Genomic DNA, 24,042 nt, shown 5'->3' on the forward strand with positions numbered 1-24,042 from the left:
ATTCCACGTAGATTTATGATCATTAAATGAGTAAAAATATACGATTAAAATTAACTCCTTAATTTATTTTAGTAAATATTTCTTATTTCTCAACTCTATATGTACTACTGTAATTGGATTTTTTTTAATAAAAAGGCTAAACAAGTAATTGAGATAGCAACAGAAAGTAGAATACTCACAAAACAACATAAACCCAATCTTTTGATTTGCTCAAACATATAAAGAATCAATGATTAAGCTCAGCCTCTTTCATTGTTTGTGAATTTTTTAACAAATAAAATAACATGAAAATAAAAATTAAGGCTTCCCAAGCACACCCAAAAGAAAGAAGTAAAGAACACAACAAAATTTGAAGTTATAAATGGCATATCAATACGGTTCTAAAACAACCCCAAGGTTTAAAAATATAAAATCCAGGAACAAAATTCTTTAACCCGTTAAAGCAGCAAGCAAAACCCCATCCTGCTTAAATTATAAATCTGATGGAAAATAAACTTCACCTGATAGTTCATATTACATAGCCACCGGTAATTGTCATACATCCTTTGATCCATCTGTTATGCCCCCTGTCAAGATGCACCAGGAATAGCAGCTGCAGTAGTATACGTGCTCGGATCCTGATTTGACGGCATACCATAGCCGTAACCATAACCATTATACCCTTGCCCTTGGTAATATCCTCCATCTCACTGGTTACTGGAATTGCCTCTCCACTGTCAAAACCAGTTTTACGAAGTAAGCAAAACATTAGCAGAGAAGGGTGTGCATCTCCACCTTCAGGAGACCGTATAACTCATGCTATACAATGATATTTCGTAGCCTCAGGCATATTAGTAAGGACTTAGCCAAGAAATTCCATTTTTTCTATAATATAAAGTAACTTTGTTCTATTCCCTCTCTCCAGTGACAGATGCCTGGGCATTTTGCAATGAGCAGGGCAACAAATAGGCTATAAGATAGTTGCCTAGTGAAGATATTAAATTTTTTATCCATATTATTATTATTATTAATATTATTATTATTATTATTATTATTATTATTATTATCATTATTATTATTATTAATTTATATTAAATATATTAAATACATAATAATATTTACAGGCCCAATTACAACTGGACCGGTCCAGTTACAAACCAACTGAAACCGGTCCAAAACTAACTAGAAACCCTAAATGTTTAGGTTTCCAGTTAGGGTTTCCTAACCCTAATTAATCAGCCGCCTCATCACAGCCGTTGGATCTGGCACGATCCAACGGTCCACATGGCTCCAGAGAGGAACCCTAGGGTTTGATACCCTAGGGCCACGCGGCGCCGCTCCAGCTTCCACGCGGCTACCGACAGCCCTCGCCGCCTCCGCCGCTGCCACGCCTCCATCGAAGCCTTCAGAAGACCCAGATGGCCACCCACGTTGCTACCCTAGCAGTGAGTCACCACTGGTAGTCCGGTGACTCACCGAAGGGTAGTCTATTACCCGGTCCGATGACCGCACCGGTGGTGGCTATAAAAGCCACCACCCACCTGAAAAAAAAGAAGGAGAGACAGAGACAGAAACAGAACCGAAAAAAAAAACAGAGAAAAGGAAAAAACAAACTATACCAACGATCTCAGCAGCAAAGAACCAGAAGAAAAAAGAAAGAAAAAGGAAGAAGAGACTTACCGAGGAAGCGTCGACCACCGGATCTCGTCAGAACCTTCGAAACATCGAAGGTATTATTTTAGATTTGCTCCGATTTGGAGCAGTTTAACGGAAAAAGTATCGGGACCGTCATTAGGACGGTCCGATCTACATTTAGGTGTAAAAAAATTTTTCCGACCACCGAAGACGGTGGCCGGCGGCGGTGGCTGGCGGCAGAACTCACGGCGGCAGACGGCCGCCGGACTCCCTCCGGTGAGGGAATCTAGAGAGAGGCCAGAGAGAATTCTGGCTCTCTCTCTCTCTCTCGGTTTAAGAAAGAAGAAAAAAAAAAGAAAATGAAATGGCTGGCCCGAAGGGCCAGCCGGTTTGGGACTTATATAGTCCTTCCCGAACGACGTCGTTTCGGGAAGGACTATGCGCGTAATTACAAAATAGTTAAATCCCTTCCGCAGCCCTTCATATTTGTAAACTTTACATTTTGGTCACTAAACTGAATTTATAAGAATTTTAATTCGGTCTTTGAATTTTAATTTTATTCATTTTAGTCTTTTTAATTAAAATAATATATTTAGGATAAATGACAGATTTAATCCCTTAATTTTAATAAATAAAGTTTTCATCCCTAGTTCATATTTTTAATTAATTTTATTATAAAATTTGAATTTTAAATAATTCATTTTAGTCACTAAGTTATTAAAATTAGAAAATAAAATATTTAATCCCTATAATTTCAATTAATTAGGAATTAGATTTAATTTTATTTTATTCATAATTTAGTTATTTATTTTACATGTTTTCATTTTATTGCTTAAAATATATTATTTTAGTGATATTTTTATTTTATTATACTGTTAAATATTTTTATATATACACATAATAAATAGTATTTTTTAAATATTTATTTTTAATATCGAAGAAAAGGACAGTCTTAATACAACTGGATGTCCTATTCTGATAAACAATATTATTTAAATTAATATTTATCAATATCAAAGAAAAGAGCTGTCTTAAGGCACCTAGAAGTTCTTTTCGGATATTTTTAAATAAATAAATTTTTTTTATATATAATTTTGAAATAATAGAATTATAAATTAAATATATTTCTGAATTTTAAATTTTAATAATAGAGACAATTTATAATTAAAAAGTACCAATTTTGGGCGTTGTAGGGGTGCTAATCCTTCCCTAAACGTAACCGACCACGAATCCCTTTTTATTATTAAAAAGAACGCATTTTTGGTTATAAAACGCAGATCAGTTCATCTTTTAAATATGGTTTTCTTAAAAACTATTTTAAAAGAAAATTTTTAGGTATTCGACCTACCTGATTCAAAAGGTCGATGGCGACTCACAAATTATTTTCAAAATTATTTATTAACATCAATTTCCCCGCCAAATTATAATATTTCGTGCCCGGACGAAAACCGGTTACGACAGCTTGGCGACTCTGCTGGGGACTGGTCAAACTTTTAAAAATCAATTATGAATTGTCTCTATAAAATAAAAATTAAAAATTCATATATTTAATTTCTAATTTTATCTTTTCAAAATTTTTATATTTACTTATTATTTTCATAATATTTATCTGTTTTATTTTTATTTGCAAGTATTTTATTTCAGTATTTATTTTTTCTGTCAAAGGTTTGAACATTTCTCCTCACACACAACACTTACATTGCATAACATAAAGCTCTATAATTGAGTTGTCCCTTTTAAGTGGGAGTGAAAGCGACGTCTTCGTGAGAATTTATTCTCCGTGTCAGACCTAGCAAGTAACTTTCGGGGTTCATATGCTCTATGTCTTCGTGAGAATTTATTCTCCGTGTCAGGCATAGAGAAATGTATCCCCTCGAATTGAACTCAATCCACTTTAGTCTGTAATGGACTAGGATTGAGGGTTAGCAACCCAAGGGGGCACTAACAAGGACAATTCGGGTACCTTTACTCCTAGATCTGAAACCCTGCATATAAAAAACCTTAGAAACTCTTCCAATCCGAAGTCATGCCGAAATTTTGTCCAAAATAGGTGTACACACAGGAGAAATGAATTATGTCTTTCCTGTTAATTTATTTATTGTTTAAATTACATGTTTATTTAAATTATTTAGAAAAGCATGTTTAAATTAAATAAATGTTATTATTGAATTTTTTATGTAAACTAATTTATTTTCTTTTTTGTGTGTTCTTTATTTTTCTGTTTGCATTGCATCATACAGGATAAAAGACATTGATCCTTGTGTTAATTGTCTCATTGGAAAGCCTTCATCTATGGATAAAAAGTGTTCAAGTCAAGTAATTCTAAACTCAGAAGTAAGACAGTGGGCTGAAGATTTACAAAGACAAGAAGGAGACAGTCTGCAGGATGATTATGTATCTGACTTGGCCAGTTATGCTTCAGTTTCACTAAAAAGAAATGATCTGCAAGATTTGCGAGGTATTTGGGAAAGTTGGGATTCAAACAAAAAATTGCAGTTTTATCAGACTTATGGAGACATCCCATATTTGCTCTATGTTGAAGTTGATGATGAATTACTCAGAGCCCTAGTTCAATTCTGGAATCCAGGGTACAATTGCTTCACTTTCAATAAGGAGGACTTGGTCCCTACTATTGAAGAATATACAACTTTGTTACATCTTGAAGGTGCTTTGGAGAGTCGAATATATTCAAAGTCAATTAAAACTCAGCCCTTTCGAGTTAAATTAGCAAAGATTGCTGGGGTACGAGAAGAATGGGTAGCATCCCGTACAAAACAAAAAGGCGAAAGCGAAGGCATTGCTTGGACCAACATCAGAGAGCTTATTCAGAGTCATCCAGACGTTAAAGTACGATTCGATCTATTTGCTCTGGGTATATATGGTATGGTCATCTTCCCAAAAGTATTGGGATATATTGAAGCTGCAGTAGTAGACTTGTTTGAACAACTACCAAAGAAGATTAATCCTGTTTCTGCCATCCTAGCAGAGACCTTCAGATCATTAAATGCTTGCAGAAGGTTAGGAGGTGGACGATTCTCAGGGTGTACTCAGTTGTTATATGTTTGGATCCGTAGTCATTTCTGGAGAACGGAAAAGGTTTCATACCGACGCTTCAATACGGATTATTCACCATTAAAGGAATTTCTGGAGCAAGAATGGCCGAAAGAAATTAAGAAAGATATGTGGATTAATGCCTTTCGAAATCTGCAAAGCAATGATATTGTTTGGCGCGCCCCGTGGCAAATACAAAGGGAGTTCCTTTACAGGTGTGGTGATTACAACTGGGTAATGCTGCTCGGATTATGGGGAGGAATTGGATATGCACCACTGCTGGTTATAAGACAATATGAAGGTCGTCAATTTGTACCTGTCACTGTTGGATTACAGTCATCTGAGTTCGCATTCCACAGCAAAAATTATAAAAGAAGCATCATGGAAGCCGTTACAGCTTGGAAAACAACTTTTTGTATTCGAGCTAAAGCAGCAAAGGAAATGCTAACTCCTGATTATGAAGAATGGAGATCTGTCAGAAAAAACGAAAATATTCCTCTACCAGATCAAAATGAGGATATTCCTATGGAAGATCACATTAAGGTGGTTCCATCAGAGATTGAAATCCTGAGAGCTGAGTTTGAAGCAGAAAGAGAAGGTTGGTCGAAAGAGTTAGATCAAATGAGACAAGATAAAGCTATGTTGGGGGTTGACATTGACTTTCATTCATCACAATGTGCAATGTTGAGAAAAGATAAAGAAAAAGGTGAGGATGAGTACAGAGCCTTACAGAAAGATTACCAAGAGTTATATAAATCCCGAAAAGCATCAGGACCCAGCCAATTGACGGTACAGATGACCAGAGAATTGAACATTGAGAAAAGACGAGTTGAAGATCTGAAAGGAAAGAATAGCCGTCTACTCAAAAGCCTGGAAAAAGGAAAGCAAAAAATGGAAGATTTCGAGGTCGACAGAAGAGAGCGAATTATAAAACACAAGGCTGAACACCGTGAGATCATGAATGAAATGCAAAGAGAAAGAGATCGAGCCAAAGATTTAGAAGAGATGAAGAATGACATCTTTGTTAAATTTGAAGGCGAGAAAAATAGCATGTTCAAGGGATTTGAATCTGAGATGAACCAGTTGATTGCTGAACTTGAAGTCAGAGGCCAAAAGATGGAAGAATCCAATGTTGAAAAAGAAAAATGGGAGCTGGAAAGGAAAAATTTTAACACCAGACTTGAGGTAGAGCAGGAGGTGGCTAGCAATTGGATGCATAGATGCAGAAATAAAGATGTTCAAATCCAGAAGCTTAATCAAAGAACGCAAGAAGCACGAACAAAACTTGAAGAGGATCTGGATCAGTCTAGAAACAAAAACTCAGAGTTTAATGCTTACATTTTGCAACTGGAAGAATTATTGTTTCAAGAAAAGGTTCGTCTAGGACCTAATGATCTCAAAGAAAGTAATGAGGAAAATGCTTCACTGCGAAGACGCATTAGAGATCTTGAAAAAATTCTGCACAATTGCCAAGTCAGAATCACTGAGTTAGAGCAAACTCTTGAAGGAACAAATGAGCAATGGCAAAAGTCAACCGAGTTCTATGTCGAAAGAAGTGAAGAAAGAAGTAATATGGTGTTCGAGGCCATGGTTCAAATGAGTGAGGTTGCCAGATATGTTGGGGAACTAGCTGTTGAAGCCAAAATAATTGAGCATCAAGTTGATCCAGTTTCTAAGTGTGGAAAGAAGGTGTCATGGTTAATGAAGGAAATTATAGAGCTTAATAGGAAAGCTACGCCTTATCTGTAGTTATGAAATATTATAAAGAAACTTTTGTATGCCGATGAAAGTTGTTCTATGACAGTTAACTTTTGGGATCAATGTTTTTACATACATGCATTTTTCATACATTCATCATTCATTTCATAATTTTCGCTATGAATTATCATTTTTATTAAGTTAAAATTCATTAATTAAAATTTGAAGAAATAATATTAAAAGATTTTTCAATCGCAGTTACTCTGGCCAAAAGAGAAATACTACATCACTACGGTACTAGACAAGCCACTAAGAGAATTATGGAGGATAAAATACAGCGTATTGAGGAACAGCATCATAAAGAACAAGAAGAAATGAAAATAAAGCTGGAAAAAATTGAAGCCAGCATTGCAAATTCACAGGACAGTATGATGAAGAAGATAGAGGACATGTTTAAAAGGCAGGCTATCAGTGGAAAAATGCATGAAAATCCTGTGTCTTTTGACCAAGAACCCATATATCCTCTAGGTTTTCCACCAGAACCAATTTATCACTCTGGTACTACCCCTATACAAATCAATGCTCGTACATCTGCATTACAAGAAGTCAAATCACATGAAGATCAACAAGTGGATCCTGCATCTTCAAGCAAAAATCCACTTATATCAGATGTGAAAATAGGGGATCTTAATACTGATCAGTTGATCCCAGATTTAAATGAGCTGAATGAGAAACAAAAAGTAAATGAAGAGCTGACCAGACAGATCAAGAGCTTAGAAGAACGAATGAAATCCGTGGAAATAACTGAATCATTCTATGGGTTTGATGCTAGTGAGTTGAGTTTGGTTCCAGACCTAATCCTCCCTATCAAGTTCAAAGCTCCCGAATTTGATAAATACAACGGTACTACATGCCCTTCATCCCACATCACTATGTTTTGTCGAAGAATGGCAGGATATGTAAAGGACGAGAAATTGTTAATTCACTGCTTTCAGGATAGTTTGACAGGACCGGCTTTAAAATGGTATACTCAATTGACCAAAGCCAACATTAAATCCTGGAAAGATTTGGCTAAAGCATTTTTAGAGCAGTACCGCCATGTGACAGACATGGTCCCTGATAGATGGACTCTTCAAAACTTGGAGAAAAAGAATAATGAAACATTCAGACAGTATGCCCAGAGATGGCGTGACATTGCAGCCCAAGTTCAACCACCTTTGTCAGAAAAAGAGGCCACAGTGATGTTTGTCCATACATTGAAGGCTCCTTATTTAAACCATCTAATGGGGAATGCAACCAGAAATTTTGCAGATTTGGTCATTTCTGGAGAATTAATTGAAAATGTCTTGAAAAGTGGCAAGATTGAATCAAATGATGGGTCTAGTTCCAAAAGACCTACATACCGGAAAAAGGAGAATGAGGTCAACAATGCCAATTCTTACAGCAAAGATTCATCGAAAAGTGTTACAATAACCCAGCCAAGGGTTAAGAAAGAGGAAACAAACACTAATCGAGCAGAGTCCAGAGGATCTCGAAAGGAAAATGAAAGGTTGTCTTTTACACCTTTACCAGTACCATATGCAGAGATCTATGATTCGCTGTTAAAAGCAGATGTTATAAGGCCCTATCCTTTGGTTCCCATGCAACCACCATTCCCTCCTTGGTATGATACAAAGGCACACTGTGTTTACCATGAAGGAATTACAGGACATTCTATTGAAAACTGTCTAGCATTCAAAAGGGTGGTTCAAAATTTGATCAACACTGGGAAGTTGGAATTCAATACACCATCCGCATCAAGTCATCCATTGCCAAATCATGGAGATAAAAACGTGAATGCAATTCAGGAAGAGAACAGAAAGAAAGCAAAGACTGACATTTCTGAAATTAAATCTCCGTTCGTTTGGATATTCCAACAACTTTCTTTAGCCGGTATAATTCCACAACAATTCATGCCAAAGCAGAATGAAGGCAAGAATTATTGTGAATATCATCAGGAGAAAGGGCATAAAATTCAACTATGTCCTGAGTTTAGAAACTTGGTGCAAAAATTGATGAACAACAGAGAAATAGAATTCTTTGAAGAAGAACCCGGGAAAAAAGAAGATTATGTTTGCTCATCAGAGGATTCTAAACCAAGTCAAAGAATAAATGATCCTGTGATCATTAATGTGAAATCATCCACGATGATTCCTGCACCAATAAGGCCAAAAGTAATTATCACCACTCCTCTACCATTTCCATACAAAGATACCCGTAGGGTACCTTGGAATTATACTACCAATGTTTCAATGGTAGGAGGACCTGTTTCTTTAGAAAAAACAGAAGAGAAAATACAAAGTCTGAGTATTACATCGACATCTGAAGCAGTAAGCGAAGTCGGTTTCTTTACGAGAAGTGGGAGATGTTACTCTCCCGAAACATCTAATGCTTCAGAACAAGTGAAAGCAAAAGGAAAAGCCATGGCAGTATCTCAGAAGGTATTTGAGGATGAATCCCTTCCAGCATTCAATGAACCTGTGACAGAAAAGCAAGCTCAAGAATTTTTGAAGTTTTTGAAACATAGTGAGTATAGTGTGGTTGAACAATTACACAAACAACAGGCGAGAATTTCTATTCTTGATCTTTTGATGAATTCAGAAGCGCATAGGAATGCTTTGATGAAAATCCTCAATCAAACATTTATCCCCGAAGATATATCCCTCAATAAACTTGACAGAATTGTGGGACATATAGCCGCTGACAATTACATAACCTTCACAGATGATGAAATACCAGAAGGCGGAATGGGGTCAGTAAAAGCTTTAAACATCACGACACATTGTCATGGTCATGTGTTGCCAGGAGTATTGATTGACAATGGGTCTGCCCTCAATTTGATGCCTCTAGTTACACTTCAAAGAATGCCTCTGGATCAATCACACATGAAGAGTTATCAGAATGTGGTACGAGCCTTTGATGGTACCCAAAAAGAAGTGCTTGGGAAAATGGAAATACCTTTGTTAATTGGCCCAGTCGTGTACAATATTGATTTTGTGGTGATGGACATCCACCCCACATATAATTGTCTCTTAGGGAGGCCATGGATTCACTCAGCAGGAGCCGTTCCTTCTTCATTACATCAGAAATTGAAATTTGTTGTTGATGGACAACTAATATGCGTCAATGCTGAAGAAGAAATCATTGCGTCTGTAACAAGCGATGTTCCATATATCGACACCAATGATGAAGCTCTTGAATGCTCTTTTCGAGCTCTTGAATTTGTAAATACAACCTTTGTTGCAGAAGGAAGGAAAATTCCATATCCCAGATTGTCTGATTGCACCAAGATGACGGTACAACAAACTTTAGGCATCGGAGCTAAAGCTGGGAGAGGTCTAGGAAAGAATCTCCAAGGGATTTCAGTTCCTGTCAGTATACAGATGAAAAAGGATCGTTTTGGGCTAGGGTTTAAGCCTAATCTTCAGCAAAAAGAACAAAGAGATGAAAAGAAGATGTGAAGACAGAAAGGCAAAATTGAAAGGAGGAGAAATCCTTTGGAAACACATGTTTTTCCCACAGTTGAGGACAACATTCAGATCAGGGGGAACAATTAATGTGGAACAGCAGCTTGTTGAAGCCTTTAAAGAAGAAAAGTTGACGAAAGATCAAGACATAGTTGAAGAAGCTATGAATGGATTATTTATCAACATGATCACGAATAACAACAAGACTGGCAAGTACTTGGATATGATTCGACCATGCCTTCCTGGAGAAACACTCACCAATTGGACCACTGAAGATCTTCCTATAGTTTTTAATATTAATGCAGAGTAATATTCAGAACTAATCTTTATGTTTTGCTCAAAAATATGAAAACTTTTTGTTATCTTGTAAAAGAAATTATGTTAAATATAAGAAATTTTCTTTAAAATTTTCAGATGGCAATCATTCTTTACATTTTATTACATTTTTACATTTCATAAATTTACTATATTCTTTCGGAAATGTTCCGATTTAAATTTGCAGGTGTCACAGTGTTAATAGCATGTGTATTCCTAAATTTAATCCAGTGATAAATTTAGAGCAGCCTATATGTCTGGAAGAAATCAATGGTTGTGAAGATGAACTGGAATGTGATATTCCTATTGAACTATTAAGATTGGTAGAAAAAAGAAGACAAACAAATTCTACCCCACAAAGAAAAGGTTGAGACTGTGAATTTGGGAACAGATGAAGACAGAAAAGAGGTGAAAATTGGTACCACTCTGACAGTCCATATAAAACAAGAATTGATAAATCTCCTTCAAGAGTTCAAAGATATCTTTGCATGGTCTTATCAAGATATGCCTGGTTTGAGCACAGATATAGTGATACATAAGCTTCCAATCAATCCAGAATATAAACCAATCCAACAAAAACTCAGAAGAATGAGGCCAGAAATGTTGTTGCAAATCAAAGAAGAAGTGATGAAACAGATCAATGCAGGGTTCCTACAGGCATCTAAATACCCAGAATGGGTAGCCAACATTGTTCCCGTACCAAAGAAAAATGGAAAAGTTCGAATGTGCGTGGATTACAGAGATCTCAACAAAGCTAGTCCGAAAGATAGCTTTCCATTACCCCACATAGACACACTGGTGGACAATACTGCAGGGCATGCATGGTTTTCATTTATGGATGGTTTTTCAGGATATAATCAGATAAAAATGAATCCTGAAGACATGGAAAAGACGACATTTATAACCATGTGGGGCACATTCTGTTATAAAGTGATGCCATTTGGATTGAAAAATGCAGGGGCAACATATCAAAGAGCCATGGTAACTTTGTTTCATGACATGATGCACAAAGAGATTGAAGTATATGTAGATGACATGATTGCTAAATCCAGAACGGAAGAAGAACATATTCAAAATTTGAGGAAGCTTTTCCAGAGATTGAGGAAGTATCAATTAAAGCTTAACCCCGCTAAATGCACTTTTGGGGTAACTTCTGGAAAACTCTTGGGATTTGTGGTCAGCAAAAAAGGAATCGAGATTGATCCAGATAAAGTCAAAGCAATTCAAGATCTTCCACCACCCAACACAAAAAAAGAAGTTCGAGGCTTTTTGGGAAGATTAAATTATATATCTCGGTTCATTTCTCAATTGACTGACAAATGTGATCCAGTGTTCAAATTACTTCGAAAGAACAATCCTGAAGTCTGGAATGAAGAATGTCAGGAAACTTTGGATATTATTAAGAAATACTTATCCAATGCCCAATTTTAGTATCACCAATGCCTGATAGACCATTAATTCTCTATTTGACGGTCTTCGAAAATTCGATGGGATGTGTACTAGGACAGCATGATGAATCAGGAAGGAAAGAAAAAGCTATTTATTATCTGAGCAAGAAATTTACCGATTGTGAAGTTCGATATCCACAAATACAAAAATTATGTTGTGCTTTGGTGTGGACTACTCGAAGACTCAGACAATATATGTTATACCATACTACTTGGTTGATATCCAAACTTGATCCTTTGAAATTCTTAATGGAATCACCAGCTTTGACAGGCAGAATGGCTAGATGGCAGATGTTATTATCTGAGTTTGATATTATCTATGTCAACCAAAAAGCGATAAAAGGAAGTGTCATAGCTGATTTTCTCGCCAGTCGTGTATCAAATGATTATCAGCCTTTGAACTTCAATTTTCCCGATGAAGATTTGTTGTGCATATCCATGAATGAAGAAGTCAGAATAAATGATGAATTTGCAACTTGGAAGCTTTATTTTGATGGAGCATCTAATGCTTTGGGACGAGGAATCGGGGCAGTGTTGATTTCTCCAGAAAATGTTTATTATCCCTTTACAAGCAGACTGGAGTTCTTTTGCACCAATAACATGGCAGAATATGAAGCTTGTGTCATGGGATTGAAAGCAGCTATAGAAAGAAAAATCAAATTTCTCAAGATATATGGAGATTCATCGTTAGTGGTGTATCAATTGCGAGGAGAATGGGAAACAAAAGATCCCAAATTATTGGAATACCGAAATTTTACCCTCGAATTAGTGAAAGAATTTGAGAAAGTTACCTTCAATTATCTTCCTCGAGAAGAAAATCAAATGGCAGATGCTTTGGCTACATTAGCTGCTATGTTTCAAGCAACTAAGAAGGTTGATATGATGCCAATCAAAATGCAAGTGTATGAAATTCCTGCACATTGTTATAGTGTGGAAGAAGAGGTAGATGGTAAACCATGGTATCATGATATCCTGCAATATATCAAAAATCAAAGTTATCCACCAAATGCATCAGAAATTGATAAAAGAACTTTGAGAAGAATGGCTGCTGGATATTTTCTTGATGGAGAGATTATGTATAGAAGAAGCAGTGATCAAATGCTATTGAGATGTTTAAATACCAGTGAAGCTCGAAATGTCATTGAAGAAGTACACAGTGGAATATGTGGAACACATGCAAATGGTCTTTCCATGGCCAGAAAAATAATGAGATATGGATACTATTGGGCTACCATGTACACAGATTGCATTGATTATGCAAGAAAATGTCATAAATGCCAGATATATGCAGACAAGATTCATGTACCCCCATCTCCTTTACATGTAATGACAGCACCATGGCCTTTTTCTATGTGGGGAATAGATGTCATTGGGGCAATCACACCAAAAGCATCGAATGGACATTGCTTCATCCTTGTGGCAATTGATTATTTTACCAAATGGGTTGAAGCTGCTTCATACACTAATATTAAGAGGTCCACAGTCTGCAAGTTCATAAAGAAAGAGATAGTTTGCCGATATGGCTTACCAGAAAGGATCATTACAGATAATGCTCTGAACCTGAACAACAAAATGATGACTGAACTTTGTACACAGTTTAAGATCAAACATGCAAATTCAGTGGCATATCGTCCAAAGATGAATGGGGCAGTTGAAGCAGCAAATAAGAACATCAAGAGAATCATTACAAAGACTACTGAAACTTACAAAGATTGGCACGAGAAGTTATCTTTTGCTCTATATGCATATCGAACTACTGTTCGAACATCTACTGGGGCAACACCGTTTTCTTTAGTCTACGGGATGGAAGCAGTTTTACCAATTGAAGTTGAGATTCCATCGCTCCGAATATTGAGAGAAATAAAACTGGATGAATCTGAATGGATCCAAGCTAGAGTTGATCAATTGAACCTTATTGAGGAGAAAAGATTGAAAGCTATTTGCCATGGACAGATGTATCAAAAACGGATGATGAAGTCTCATGACAAGAAAGTACATCCAAGAGAATTCCAAGAGGGTGATCTAGTACTAAAAAAGATCTTGCCTATACATAAAGATTTCCGTGGGAAATGGATGCCTAATTGGGAAGGGCCATACGTTGTGAAAAAGGCCTTTTCCGGAGGAGCGTTGATCTTGGCAGAAATGGATGGAAAAATTCTGAGAAATCCAATAAACTCGGATTCTGTCAAGAAATATTATGCTTGAAGAAAAAAGAAAAGAAAAGAAAAGAAAGAAAAAAAAAAAAAGAAAAAGAAAAAAAAATAGAAAATAGAAAAAAGAGAAGAAAAAGAAAGGGGGTCAAGGTGAAAACCCGCAAAGGGCATCTTGTAACCAAATGAAGGATTTGAGTTGAAAACCTGAAAAGGCGGCTCAAAGGCAGGTTGATATTAGGCATACGGCAATTGAACTCTCTTAAGATTTTGACAGTTTGGAAGAAACTTCACATCTACAAGCATTTTGACAACGTTTGAGATCTTCCAGACAAAAGCTTCCATCATTACTCTAAATTGTGTCAACTTGATTAATTTAGAAATACTTATGCTTGTAATTTGTTGAGACATTTGAATTTTTATTCTTATGCTTGCCATAACTTTGAATACAATTATATCTATTTCAAGTTCAATTTATTTGAGATTCAATTTATTTTTGGAAATTCAATTTATTCTTTTCTATTGAATTAACATAATTTTGAAATAAATTAAAGATTTCTGAATATCACTTTATGTTAATACTTTTAAATACATGGAATACAAAATAAGCAAATCATCACCATTTTGAACAATAAGGGTGTTATGCTAGATATAACCAACAACAAGGTCAAATCCGCCAAATCTACTCATCAATTGCTCCAACCGATCACCATTCAGTTCTTGCACATCTGTTTTCAAAGATATACTAAAACAGTAGAAGATGACCTTTGTAGCATTGATTCCAACAAAAAGAAACAAGACATTGATATCACTGGGAAACATGTTTCTATACAGATCCTTGTATATGGTTTTTAAGGAAACCTAGAAGCATTTCCACCTCATCAGGTTCAAGTGGAGTAACTTTATTCTTTCCAAACCATACTAGATTCCATTTTCAGCACTCATCAAGAACATACTTCTGGACACTCGAAGGTGGCTCATTGTCATAAGCTTCAAAAGCCTTACAGATCATTTCTGTCAATTTGGCATTTCCTGTACATGTTTATAAACAGTTCAACTTTGTTCTTGGATCCCATGAAAGCCATCATTCTTTGTCAATGAAAAAGCATCAGCACATGAATGAAGCATGATAAGAGAAACTCTGTTGGCAGATTATGAATATTACTTTTTTTTAGTGTAGCAGCATGGAAATGCTTCGAATCTACAAATTCTGGCTTTATATCGAATAAGTACTGTGATATCCCAGTCCAAACATTAAATGAAAGATGAATTTGCCAATAGCATCTTCTGGAAGTGTTCTTTGAGTTATCTGATCTGGTTTGGCAGAACCAATCATTGAATTTAGAAGATGAATTTGCCAATAGCATCTTCTGGAAGTGTTCTTTGAGTTATCTGATCTGATTAGACAGAATAGCATCTTCTGGAAGTGTTCTTTGAGTTATCTGATCTGATTAGACAGAATAGCATCTTCTGGAAGTGTTCTTTGAGTTATCTGATCTGGTTTGGCAGAACCAATCATTGAATTTAGAAGATGAATTTGCCAATAGCATCTTCTGGAAGTGTTCTTTGAGTTATCTGATCTGATTAGACAGAATAGCATCTTCTGGAAGTGTTCTTTGAGTTATCTGATCTGATTAGACAGAATAGCATCTTCTGGAAGTGTTCTTTGAGTTATCTGATCTGGTTTGGCAGAACCAATCATTGAATTTAGAAGATGAATTTGCCAATAGCATCTTCTGGAAGTGTTCTTTGAGTTATCTGATCTGATTAGACAGAATAGCATCTTCTGGAAGTGTTCTTTGAGTTATCTGATCTGATTAGACAGAATAGCATCTTCTGGAAGTGTTCTTTGAGTTATCTGATCTGGTTTGGCAGAACCAATCATTGAATTTAGAAGATGAATTTGCCAATAGCATCTTCTGGAAGTGTTCTTTGAGTTATCTGATCTAATTAGACAGAATAGCATCTTCTGGAAGTGTTCTTTGAGTTATCTGATCTGATTAGACAGAATAGCATCTTCTGGAAGTGTTCTTTGAGTTATCTGATCTGGTTTGGCAGAACCAATCATTGAATTTAGAAGATGAATTTGCCAATAGCATCTTCTGGAAGTGTTCTTTGAGTTATCTGATCTGATTAGACAGAATAGCATCTTCTGGAAGTGTTCTTTGAGTTATCTGATCTGATTAGACAGAATAGCATCTCTGGAAGTGTTCTTTGAGTTATCTGATCTGGTTTGGCAGAACCAATCATTGAATTTAGAAGATGAATTTGCCAATAGCATCTTCTGGAAGTGTTCTTTGAGTTATCTGATCTGATTAGACAGAATAGCATCTTCTGGAAGTGTTCTTTGAGTTATCTGATCTGGTTTGGCAGAACCAATCATTGAATTTAAAAGATGAATTTGCCAATAGCATCTTCTGAAAGTGTTCTTTGAGTTATCTGATCTGATTAGACAGAATAGCATCTTCTGGAAGTGTTCTTTGAGTTATCTGATCTGGTTTGGCAGAACCAATCATTGAATTTAGAAGATGAATTTGTTAATAGCATCTTCTGGAAGTGTTCTTTGAGTTATCTGATCTGGTTTGGTAAGAACTACAGAACCAATCATTAGAATTAAAAGATGAACTGCATGATCGTCTTCATTAAGAAGTTTCTTTTCAAGCTTCTTTTGCTTATTCCTTTCCCAAAAATCATAGCACGAGTTTCGCCTTTGCTTGTAACTGGGATTATCACATGATGGCTTCCCACCTTTTACCGGAAGAAAGCTATTTGAAGTTTCAACTTCTGAGAATCACATTTTTGTCAAGAATAACACTTCATCAGAATCAGAATTCAGGATTTCTCGGTATTAGAAGAACTATTGATATCTGTGAAATCATCCTGAAAGGTTACTTCATAATCAGATGAGTTGTTATCAGAATCAACATGTTGTCTGAATGCAAGTTTTTCAAGAGCCTATACTATTGAGTTTTATTCTCAAGAGGTTTTGTGACATTATATCTACATCTACATTTGTCAAAGATGATAGATTCTCTGATTCTAAGAAGAAAGATCTATTGGGTTTTTACAATTGAAGAAATACTCAATTCACCAATCTGAAATCAAACAACTTAACATTCATGCATCATATTTAGATATTTGCAAAAATAGATGCATTTTCATTCTTTTTTATTCTTGTTGAAATTTTAACAGGAATTTCAAAGATTTTAGCAAAGATGAATCCATCATTTGGGTGGATCATCTTTTCCAGAGAAAGTTCATAATGAGAAGAACTCATCTGAAGAAGGAAGAAGAAGTTCATAATGAGAAGAATTTGTTCAACCTTTTACCTGAATCCATCATTTGGTGGATCATCTTTTCCAGAGAAAGTTCATAATGAGAAGAACTCATCTGAAGAAGGAAGAAGAAGTTCATAATGAGAAGAATTTGTTCAACCTTTTACCTGAATCCATCATTTGGTGGATCATCTTTTCCAGAGAAAGTTCATAATGAGAAGAACTCATCTGAAGAAGGAAGAAGAAGTTCATAATGAGAAGAATTTGTTCAACCTTTTACCTGAATCCATCATTTGGTGGATCATCTTTTCCAGAGAAAGTTCATAATGAGAAGAACTCATCTGAAGAAGGAAGAAGAAGTTCATAATGAGAAGAATTTGTTCAACCTTTTACCTGAATCCATCATTTGGTGGATCATTTTTTCCAGAGAAAGTTCATAATGAGAAGAACTCATCTGAAGAAGGAAGAAGAAGTTCATAATGAGAAGATTTTGTTCAACCTTTTACCTGAATCCATCATTTGGTGGATCATCTTTTCCAGAGAAAGTTCATAATGAGAAGAACTCATCTGAAGAAGGAAGAAGAAGTTCATAATGAGAAGAATTTGTTCAACCTTTTGCTTGAATTCATCATTTGATGGATCAACATTGCCAGGTAAAGTTCATAATGAGAAGAACTCATCTGAAGAAGGAAGAGAAAGTTCATAATGAGAAGAACTCATCAAGAGCTTATTCAACCTTTTGAATGACTCTATCACAAAAAGGAGGTCATCATCAACCCCAGCAGAAAGTTCATAATAAGAAGAACTTATTTGGAGAAAAAGAAGAATTTATTCAATATCTCCATAATGATCAAAGTAAAGTCAAATGGATAAAAAATTTTATTATCTTTTTATCTTTGCCCTATTCTTGTTAACACAAGAATGAGCAAAGAGGGGCAGCTGAAGATATTAAATTTTTTATCCATATTATTATTATTATTAATATTATTATTATTATTATTATTATTATTATTATTATTATTATCATTATTATTATTATTATTAATTTATATTAAATATATTAAATACATAATAATATTTACAGGCCCAATTACAACTGGACCGGTCCAGTTACAAACCAACTGAAACCGGTCCAAAACTAACTAGAAACCCTAAATGTTTAGGTTTCCAGTTAGGGTTTCCTAACCCTAATTAATCAGCCGCCTCATCACAGCCGTTGGATCTGGCACGATCCAACGGTCCACATGGCTCCAGAGAGGAACCCTAGGGTTTGATACCCTAGGGCCACGCGGCGCCGCTCCAGCTTCCACGCGGCTACCGACAGCCCTCGCCGCCTCCGCCGCTGCCACGCCTCCATCGAAGCCTTCAGAAGACCCAGATGGCCACCCACGTTGCTACCCTAGCAGTGAGTCACCACTGGTAGTCCGGTGACTCACCGAAGGGTAGTCTATTACCCGGTCCGATGACCGCACCGGTGGTGGCTATAAAAGCCACCACCCACCTGAAAAAAAAAGAAGGGAGAGACAGAGACAGAAACAGAACCGAAAAAAAAAAACAGAGAAAAGGAAAAAAACAAACTATACCAACGATCTCAGCAGCAAAGAACCAGAAGAAAAAAGAAAGAAAAAGGAAGAAGAGACTTACCGAGGAAGCGTCGACCACCGGATCTCGTCAGAACCTTCGAAACATCGAAGGTATTATTTTAGATTTGCTCCGATTTGGAGCAGTTTAACGGAAAAAAGTATCGGGACCGTCATTAGGACGGTCCGATCTACATTTAGGTGTAAAAAAAATTTTTTCCGACCACCGAAGACGGTGGCCGGCGGCGGTGGCTGGCGGCAGAACTCACGGCGGCAGACGGCCGCCGGACTCCCTCCGGTGAGGGAATCTAGAGAGAGGCCAGAGAGAATTCTGGCTCTCTCTCTCTCTCTCGGTTTAAGAAAGAAGAAAAAAAAAGAAAATGAAATGGCTGGCCCGAAGGGCCAGCCGGTTTGGGACTTATATAGTCCTTCCCGAACGACGTCGTTTCGGGAAGGACTATGCGCGTAATTACAAAATAGTTAAATCCCTTCCGCAGCCCTTCATATTTGTAAACTTTACATTTTGGTCACTAAACTGAATTTATAAGAATTTTAATTCGGTCTTTGAATTTTAATTTTATTCATTTTAGTCTTTTTAATTAAAATAATATATTTAGGATAAATGACAGATTTAATCCCTTAATTTTAATAAATAAAGTTTTCATCCCTAGTTCATATTTTTAATTAATTTTATTATAAAATTTGAATTTTAAATAAATTCATTTTAGTCACTAAGTTATTAAAATTAGAAAATAAAATATTTAATCCCTATAATTTCAATTAATTAGGAATTAGATTTAATTTTATTTTATTCATAATTTAGTTATTTATTTTACATGTTTTCATTTTATTGCTTAAAATATATTATTTTAGTGATATTTTTATTTTATTATACTGTTAAATATTTTTATATATACACATAATAAATAGTATTTTTTAAATATTTATTTTTAATATCGAAGAAAAGGACAGTCTTAATACAACTGGATGTCCTATTCTGATAAACAATATTATTTAAATTAATATTTATCAATATCAAAGAAAAGAGCTGTCTTAAGGCACCTAGAAGTTCTTTTCGGATATTTTTAAATAAATAAATTTTTTATATATAATTTTGAAATAATAGAATTATAAATTAAATATATTTCTGAATTTTAAATTTTAATAATAGAGACAATTTATAATTAAAAAGTACCAATTTTGGGCGTTGTAGGGGTGCTAATCCTTCCCTAAACGTAACCGACCACGAATCCCTTTTTATTATTAAAAAGAACGCATTTTTGGTTATAAAACGCAGATCAGTTCATCTTTTAAATATGGTTTTCTTAAAAACTATTTTAAAAGAAAATTTTTAGGTATTCGACCTACCTGATTCAAAAGGTCGATGGCGACTCACAAATTATTTTCAAAATTATTTATTAACATCAATTTCCCCGCCAAATTATAATATTTCGTGCCCGGACGAAAACCGGTTACGACACCTAGTAAGAATTTACCTGCTTGTTTCCTATATTGCGACGCCAAGAAAGACGGACAGTCTGCTTGCCTATGGTTGTCCCGTTCAAACTTTGGATTGCTTCCTCAGCATTCTTCCTACAAAGCATACACATTACATTACTATAGGCACCATGAGTAGATAATAAATTAATAATGTACTGTCAGAAACCTATCATCTGCATCGCTTAAATTAAAGATGTGCATAATACTTTGATGATATTATCACTAGTGGAGCTCTAAACAAGAAGCTTGAACAATAGTTACCTCACTTAGACAAATGAAGTAAAATGTGGTGAAGTTGAGTACATATAGAGAGGCACCTGTTCACAAATTGCACAAACCCACATCCTTTTCCAGGTGGCATTTTGACAGAGATGATCTCACCAAACTGGGAAAAAGGTTGTCTCAGATCATCATCAGTTACGTCAGAGTCAAGTCCTCCAACGAATATCTGCAAGAAACATAACTTTGTGATCAATGGTAGATATAGGGGAGAAGATAGCAACGGAGGAGGGAAAATGACTCACAGTAGCATTATTTGAATCATTAACGTATTGAGAACCTTGTGCTACAGCACCATTTGCTGCATGTCCACCAGCCAATACCACAGCTAACCAAATAAGAAACGAAAATATAATGATTCAATTAAAACTCACATCAAGCTTTATGATACAGATATAATACATTCAACATGATAGAAGTATTAAGGAACATCGTGGGAACTCCATGCTCAAGAAAAAAAAATACAAGATGATGAACATTTGAAACACTATACTCCGCCATATCAAACAAGCCTGAGATGAAGACTTTATTCTTTGAAAGAAATAAAAAGGAAAAACCACAATTCGACTCCACTTAAGTTCCGGTTTTCACCATTGAATAGATCAGGATGTTGCTCCAAGGTTGAAGAGAGGAAGATTTACATCAAAGGCCACCCAAATATCAATCACCCTTGTGACAGAAATCATACCTTGTGAAGAATACTGTTGCTGATATCCAGATGCTTTCTTGGGAGTAGCAACACCGATCCTCATAGGTCTACTTGAGCAATATACACCATTCATTTCCGTCATAGCCCTTGACCTTTCATTTTCATCACCAAATCTAACAAAACCGTAACCTTTTGAACGACCTGTATTTGAATCAATAACAACTTTTGCTCCCTTGACAGATTGAAATCTACTAGAAAAGGTTTCATGCAATATTGTATCAGTTACATCTGCAGCCAAATCCCCTACAAAAATAGACAGCTCCGAACCCATTTCAGGTCGCCTTTCATTCACACTGAATGAAGCCCAATTGAGACGAAAAGGCTGCTCTGTGTTTGGCATTAAAGAACCATTATAGCTTTGCAAAACTTTTTCTGCTGCTGTCCGAGAGTAAAATTCCACGAAACCATATCCTTCAGACTGACTGGTTTGCTTATTGCGTATAATCTTTACACAAGAAACCTGTATTCGAAATGCCAAATGTCAGAAACAAGGTTCTTTTACTTACAAGAGCCTGTCTGATTGAAAAAACAAGTAAAATGTTCAAAAACGTATTGGTTACACATCAACGTACGATACACAGTAAGCAGCTAATCTTCAAAAGAAATAAAAACAATACAATATTACGAATACAGTTTTCATAGATTTCAAGATTCCAAATAATAGTAAAACAAACACACTCATGTTAGCATCTCCTCATTGCTTTTCTGTTGTTAAACTTTCCAATTAATACAAGCAAAGAAATGAAGAGTGCTTTCTACAAGATCATGGTATGTGAGAGCTATTCTCATAAATAAATAGTTCCAGAATGAGTTAACCACTTCCTTCAAATGCTGTCCGTAATTTTAAACTACCACATAACCATCTTGGCAAACTTTGCATCCAAATCAAGAGGGCTCTATTTCCAGTGCTTATGAACAAGTTATCAAACTTAAATATCTTATATTAATAAGTCCATGTAGCAAGACAAAATACAAAAAAAGTCGATTTTCAAATGGCCAATCTCCAAATCCCCACCCCAAATTAACATCCAGCATGAAAAGACATTACAACTATTCCGATGATCAATTAACAGGTTTTTACATGAACCCAGATATAGAAAGAAAGCTTAAAGAAGCATTATACAGTCAAAAGGCAACAAGGAAATAGGTAAAGAATAGTAAAAGGTAGAAGTGTTTCTAGTATTCAAACAGAGAGCTTTTTTACTATGTTAAATTACAATACCAATAATTCTTAAAAGCTTAAAATTATAAGAAAGGGTCCAACTATTCCATTAAAGTTCTAACAGTAAGTACATGAGGCCCTGCTATTGCTTCAGGTTTTGAAACAGATTGTGGATTTTGCTTCAGGACGCAGCGTCTATTGATCTGTTTAGCTTGAATTGAAAACACTATTTGTCTATAAGTAAACCACAAACTTATAATTTCTTGTATCTTCTATAGGAATTAAACCATAAATTGTCGACAATAACCTTTAATGATCAATATGGCGCATTGTCCTCTATCCTAACATTGATAAGATCGACTTAATTATAGGAAACAAGCTCTGAACAGCAACCCATTTCATAAATACTCTTTAACCAATCAATGAATTACCACTTTCTCTAATCTAGCATAAACCTCGAACCTTAATTACACTTAAACCCCATAACACAAACAAAACCCCAGGAAGAAAGAGCAACGACACGATTTATTAAACCACCAAAAAGATCTAATAATGAGATTCACATATAACAAGACATACATCTATGATTTAATGATATATGTAACTGCAATCATTTTTAGTTTTACCTCTCCAGTTTGAGAAAAGCAACTATGAAGATAAGTTTCATCCATCCAATGAGCAAGGTCGCCAACCCAGATCGTTTTGACCTCATCCGAGTTAGACACTTGCTGTTTCTGCGAGTAGCTTTGCTGCTGGTACGGGTGTTTACCTTGCTGCTGCTGCTGTTGATATTGTTGGTACTGGAACTGAGGATTGTTGTAAGCCATGTAATGGTGAGGGTACATCATCATCTGTTGCTGCATCATTACCATCGCAGCCGCTGTCGGGTACTGCATGGCTCCCATCCACTGTCCCGCCACCCACTGCGGCCGTTGCTGCGGCGGCGGCTGCTTCTGTGGTTGTTGTTCTTGTTCTTGTTTCGAGTTGACATCATTACCGCCAGTGGACTGCATCTTGATGTATAGATAGATGAGAAGATCAGATCTAACACTTTGGGTTTTCTTATTTTTCTCTCTCTTTCACCGTTGAGAGGCGAAGGATAGAAGGAAAAACAAGCGGAAAGATAGAAACTATTGTCTCAAGAAACGTAAGTTTATAAAGGGAGCCGTGGATCTGAGTTCGTGGGGTGAAACAACTCGGCTATAACGTTGGTTGTTGCTTGCGTTTTCTTTCTTTTTTGGTTAAATTTTGATTTTGGTCCTCGTAGAATGATTGATATATGTATCTTACTTTTATAATGTCTTTTTCATAATGCCATTAGCTAGATGGAATAGTAACCAAGTGTTGCCCATTTCAACAAAATATTAATGCAATTTTTTAAAAGAAAATATTTCGACATAAAACAAATTATGTCAATAGCATTTAAAAAAAATCAACTTTTTAAAAGAAAATATTCCGACATAAAACAAATTATGTCAATAAGGCATTTAAAAAAAAATCAACATTATCATCATAATATTAGTATCATCCATAAATTACTTAGTTTTTTTAATAGTTTAGAGTGATCGTAAGGTAAAATATGTTTAAAATATTTTTTAATTATTGACAATACACACACATGCTACACATACAGTTGCTCAAACTTAGAATTTTTAGAGAGAATAACATTTTTTTAACTACTAAAGTCACAGAATAAATTCATAAAATATTTAATTAATTAAATTAAATTAATAATATTATAAAAATAGAGCTCAA

The 24,042-nt window shown here is 35.5% G+C and overlaps 1 protein-coding gene across 2 annotated transcripts; it reads right to left on the bottom strand.

The window, feature by feature from the left end:
• Positions 1 to 383: 383 nt before the first annotated feature.
• LOC120179315 (polyadenylate-binding protein RBP47B-like) lies at positions 384 to 23,393 on the bottom strand. 2 transcript variants are annotated; one of them, XM_039184946.1, is made up of 6 exons: positions 22,914 to 23,393; positions 21,105 to 21,585; positions 20,662 to 20,744; positions 20,455 to 20,585; positions 20,119 to 20,230; positions 384 to 964 (listed from the first exon to the last, which is right to left on the bottom strand). In XM_039184946.1, the coding sequence occupies exons 1-5, from the start codon at positions 23,298 to 23,300 to the stop codon at positions 20,119 to 20,121; spliced, it is 1,194 nt and encodes a 397-aa protein (XP_039040877.1). In that variant the 5' UTR covers positions 23,301 to 23,393; the 3' UTR covers positions 384 to 964. The 2 variants fall into 2 exon arrangements, with proteins under 2 accessions (XP_039040877.1, XP_039040876.1); XM_039184945.1 differs by having other exon boundaries at positions 20,119 to 20,254.
• Between the last annotated feature and the right edge of the window lie 649 nt (positions 23,394 to 24,042).

Source organism: Hibiscus syriacus, unplaced genomic scaffold (genome assembly GCF_006381635.1).
Source record: "Hibiscus syriacus cultivar Baekdansim isolate YM2019G1 unplaced genomic scaffold, ASM638163v2 tig00112411_pilon, whole genome shotgun sequence".
In the NCBI taxonomy this organism is placed as follows: Eukaryota; Viridiplantae; Streptophyta; class Magnoliopsida; order Malvales; family Malvaceae; genus Hibiscus; species Hibiscus syriacus.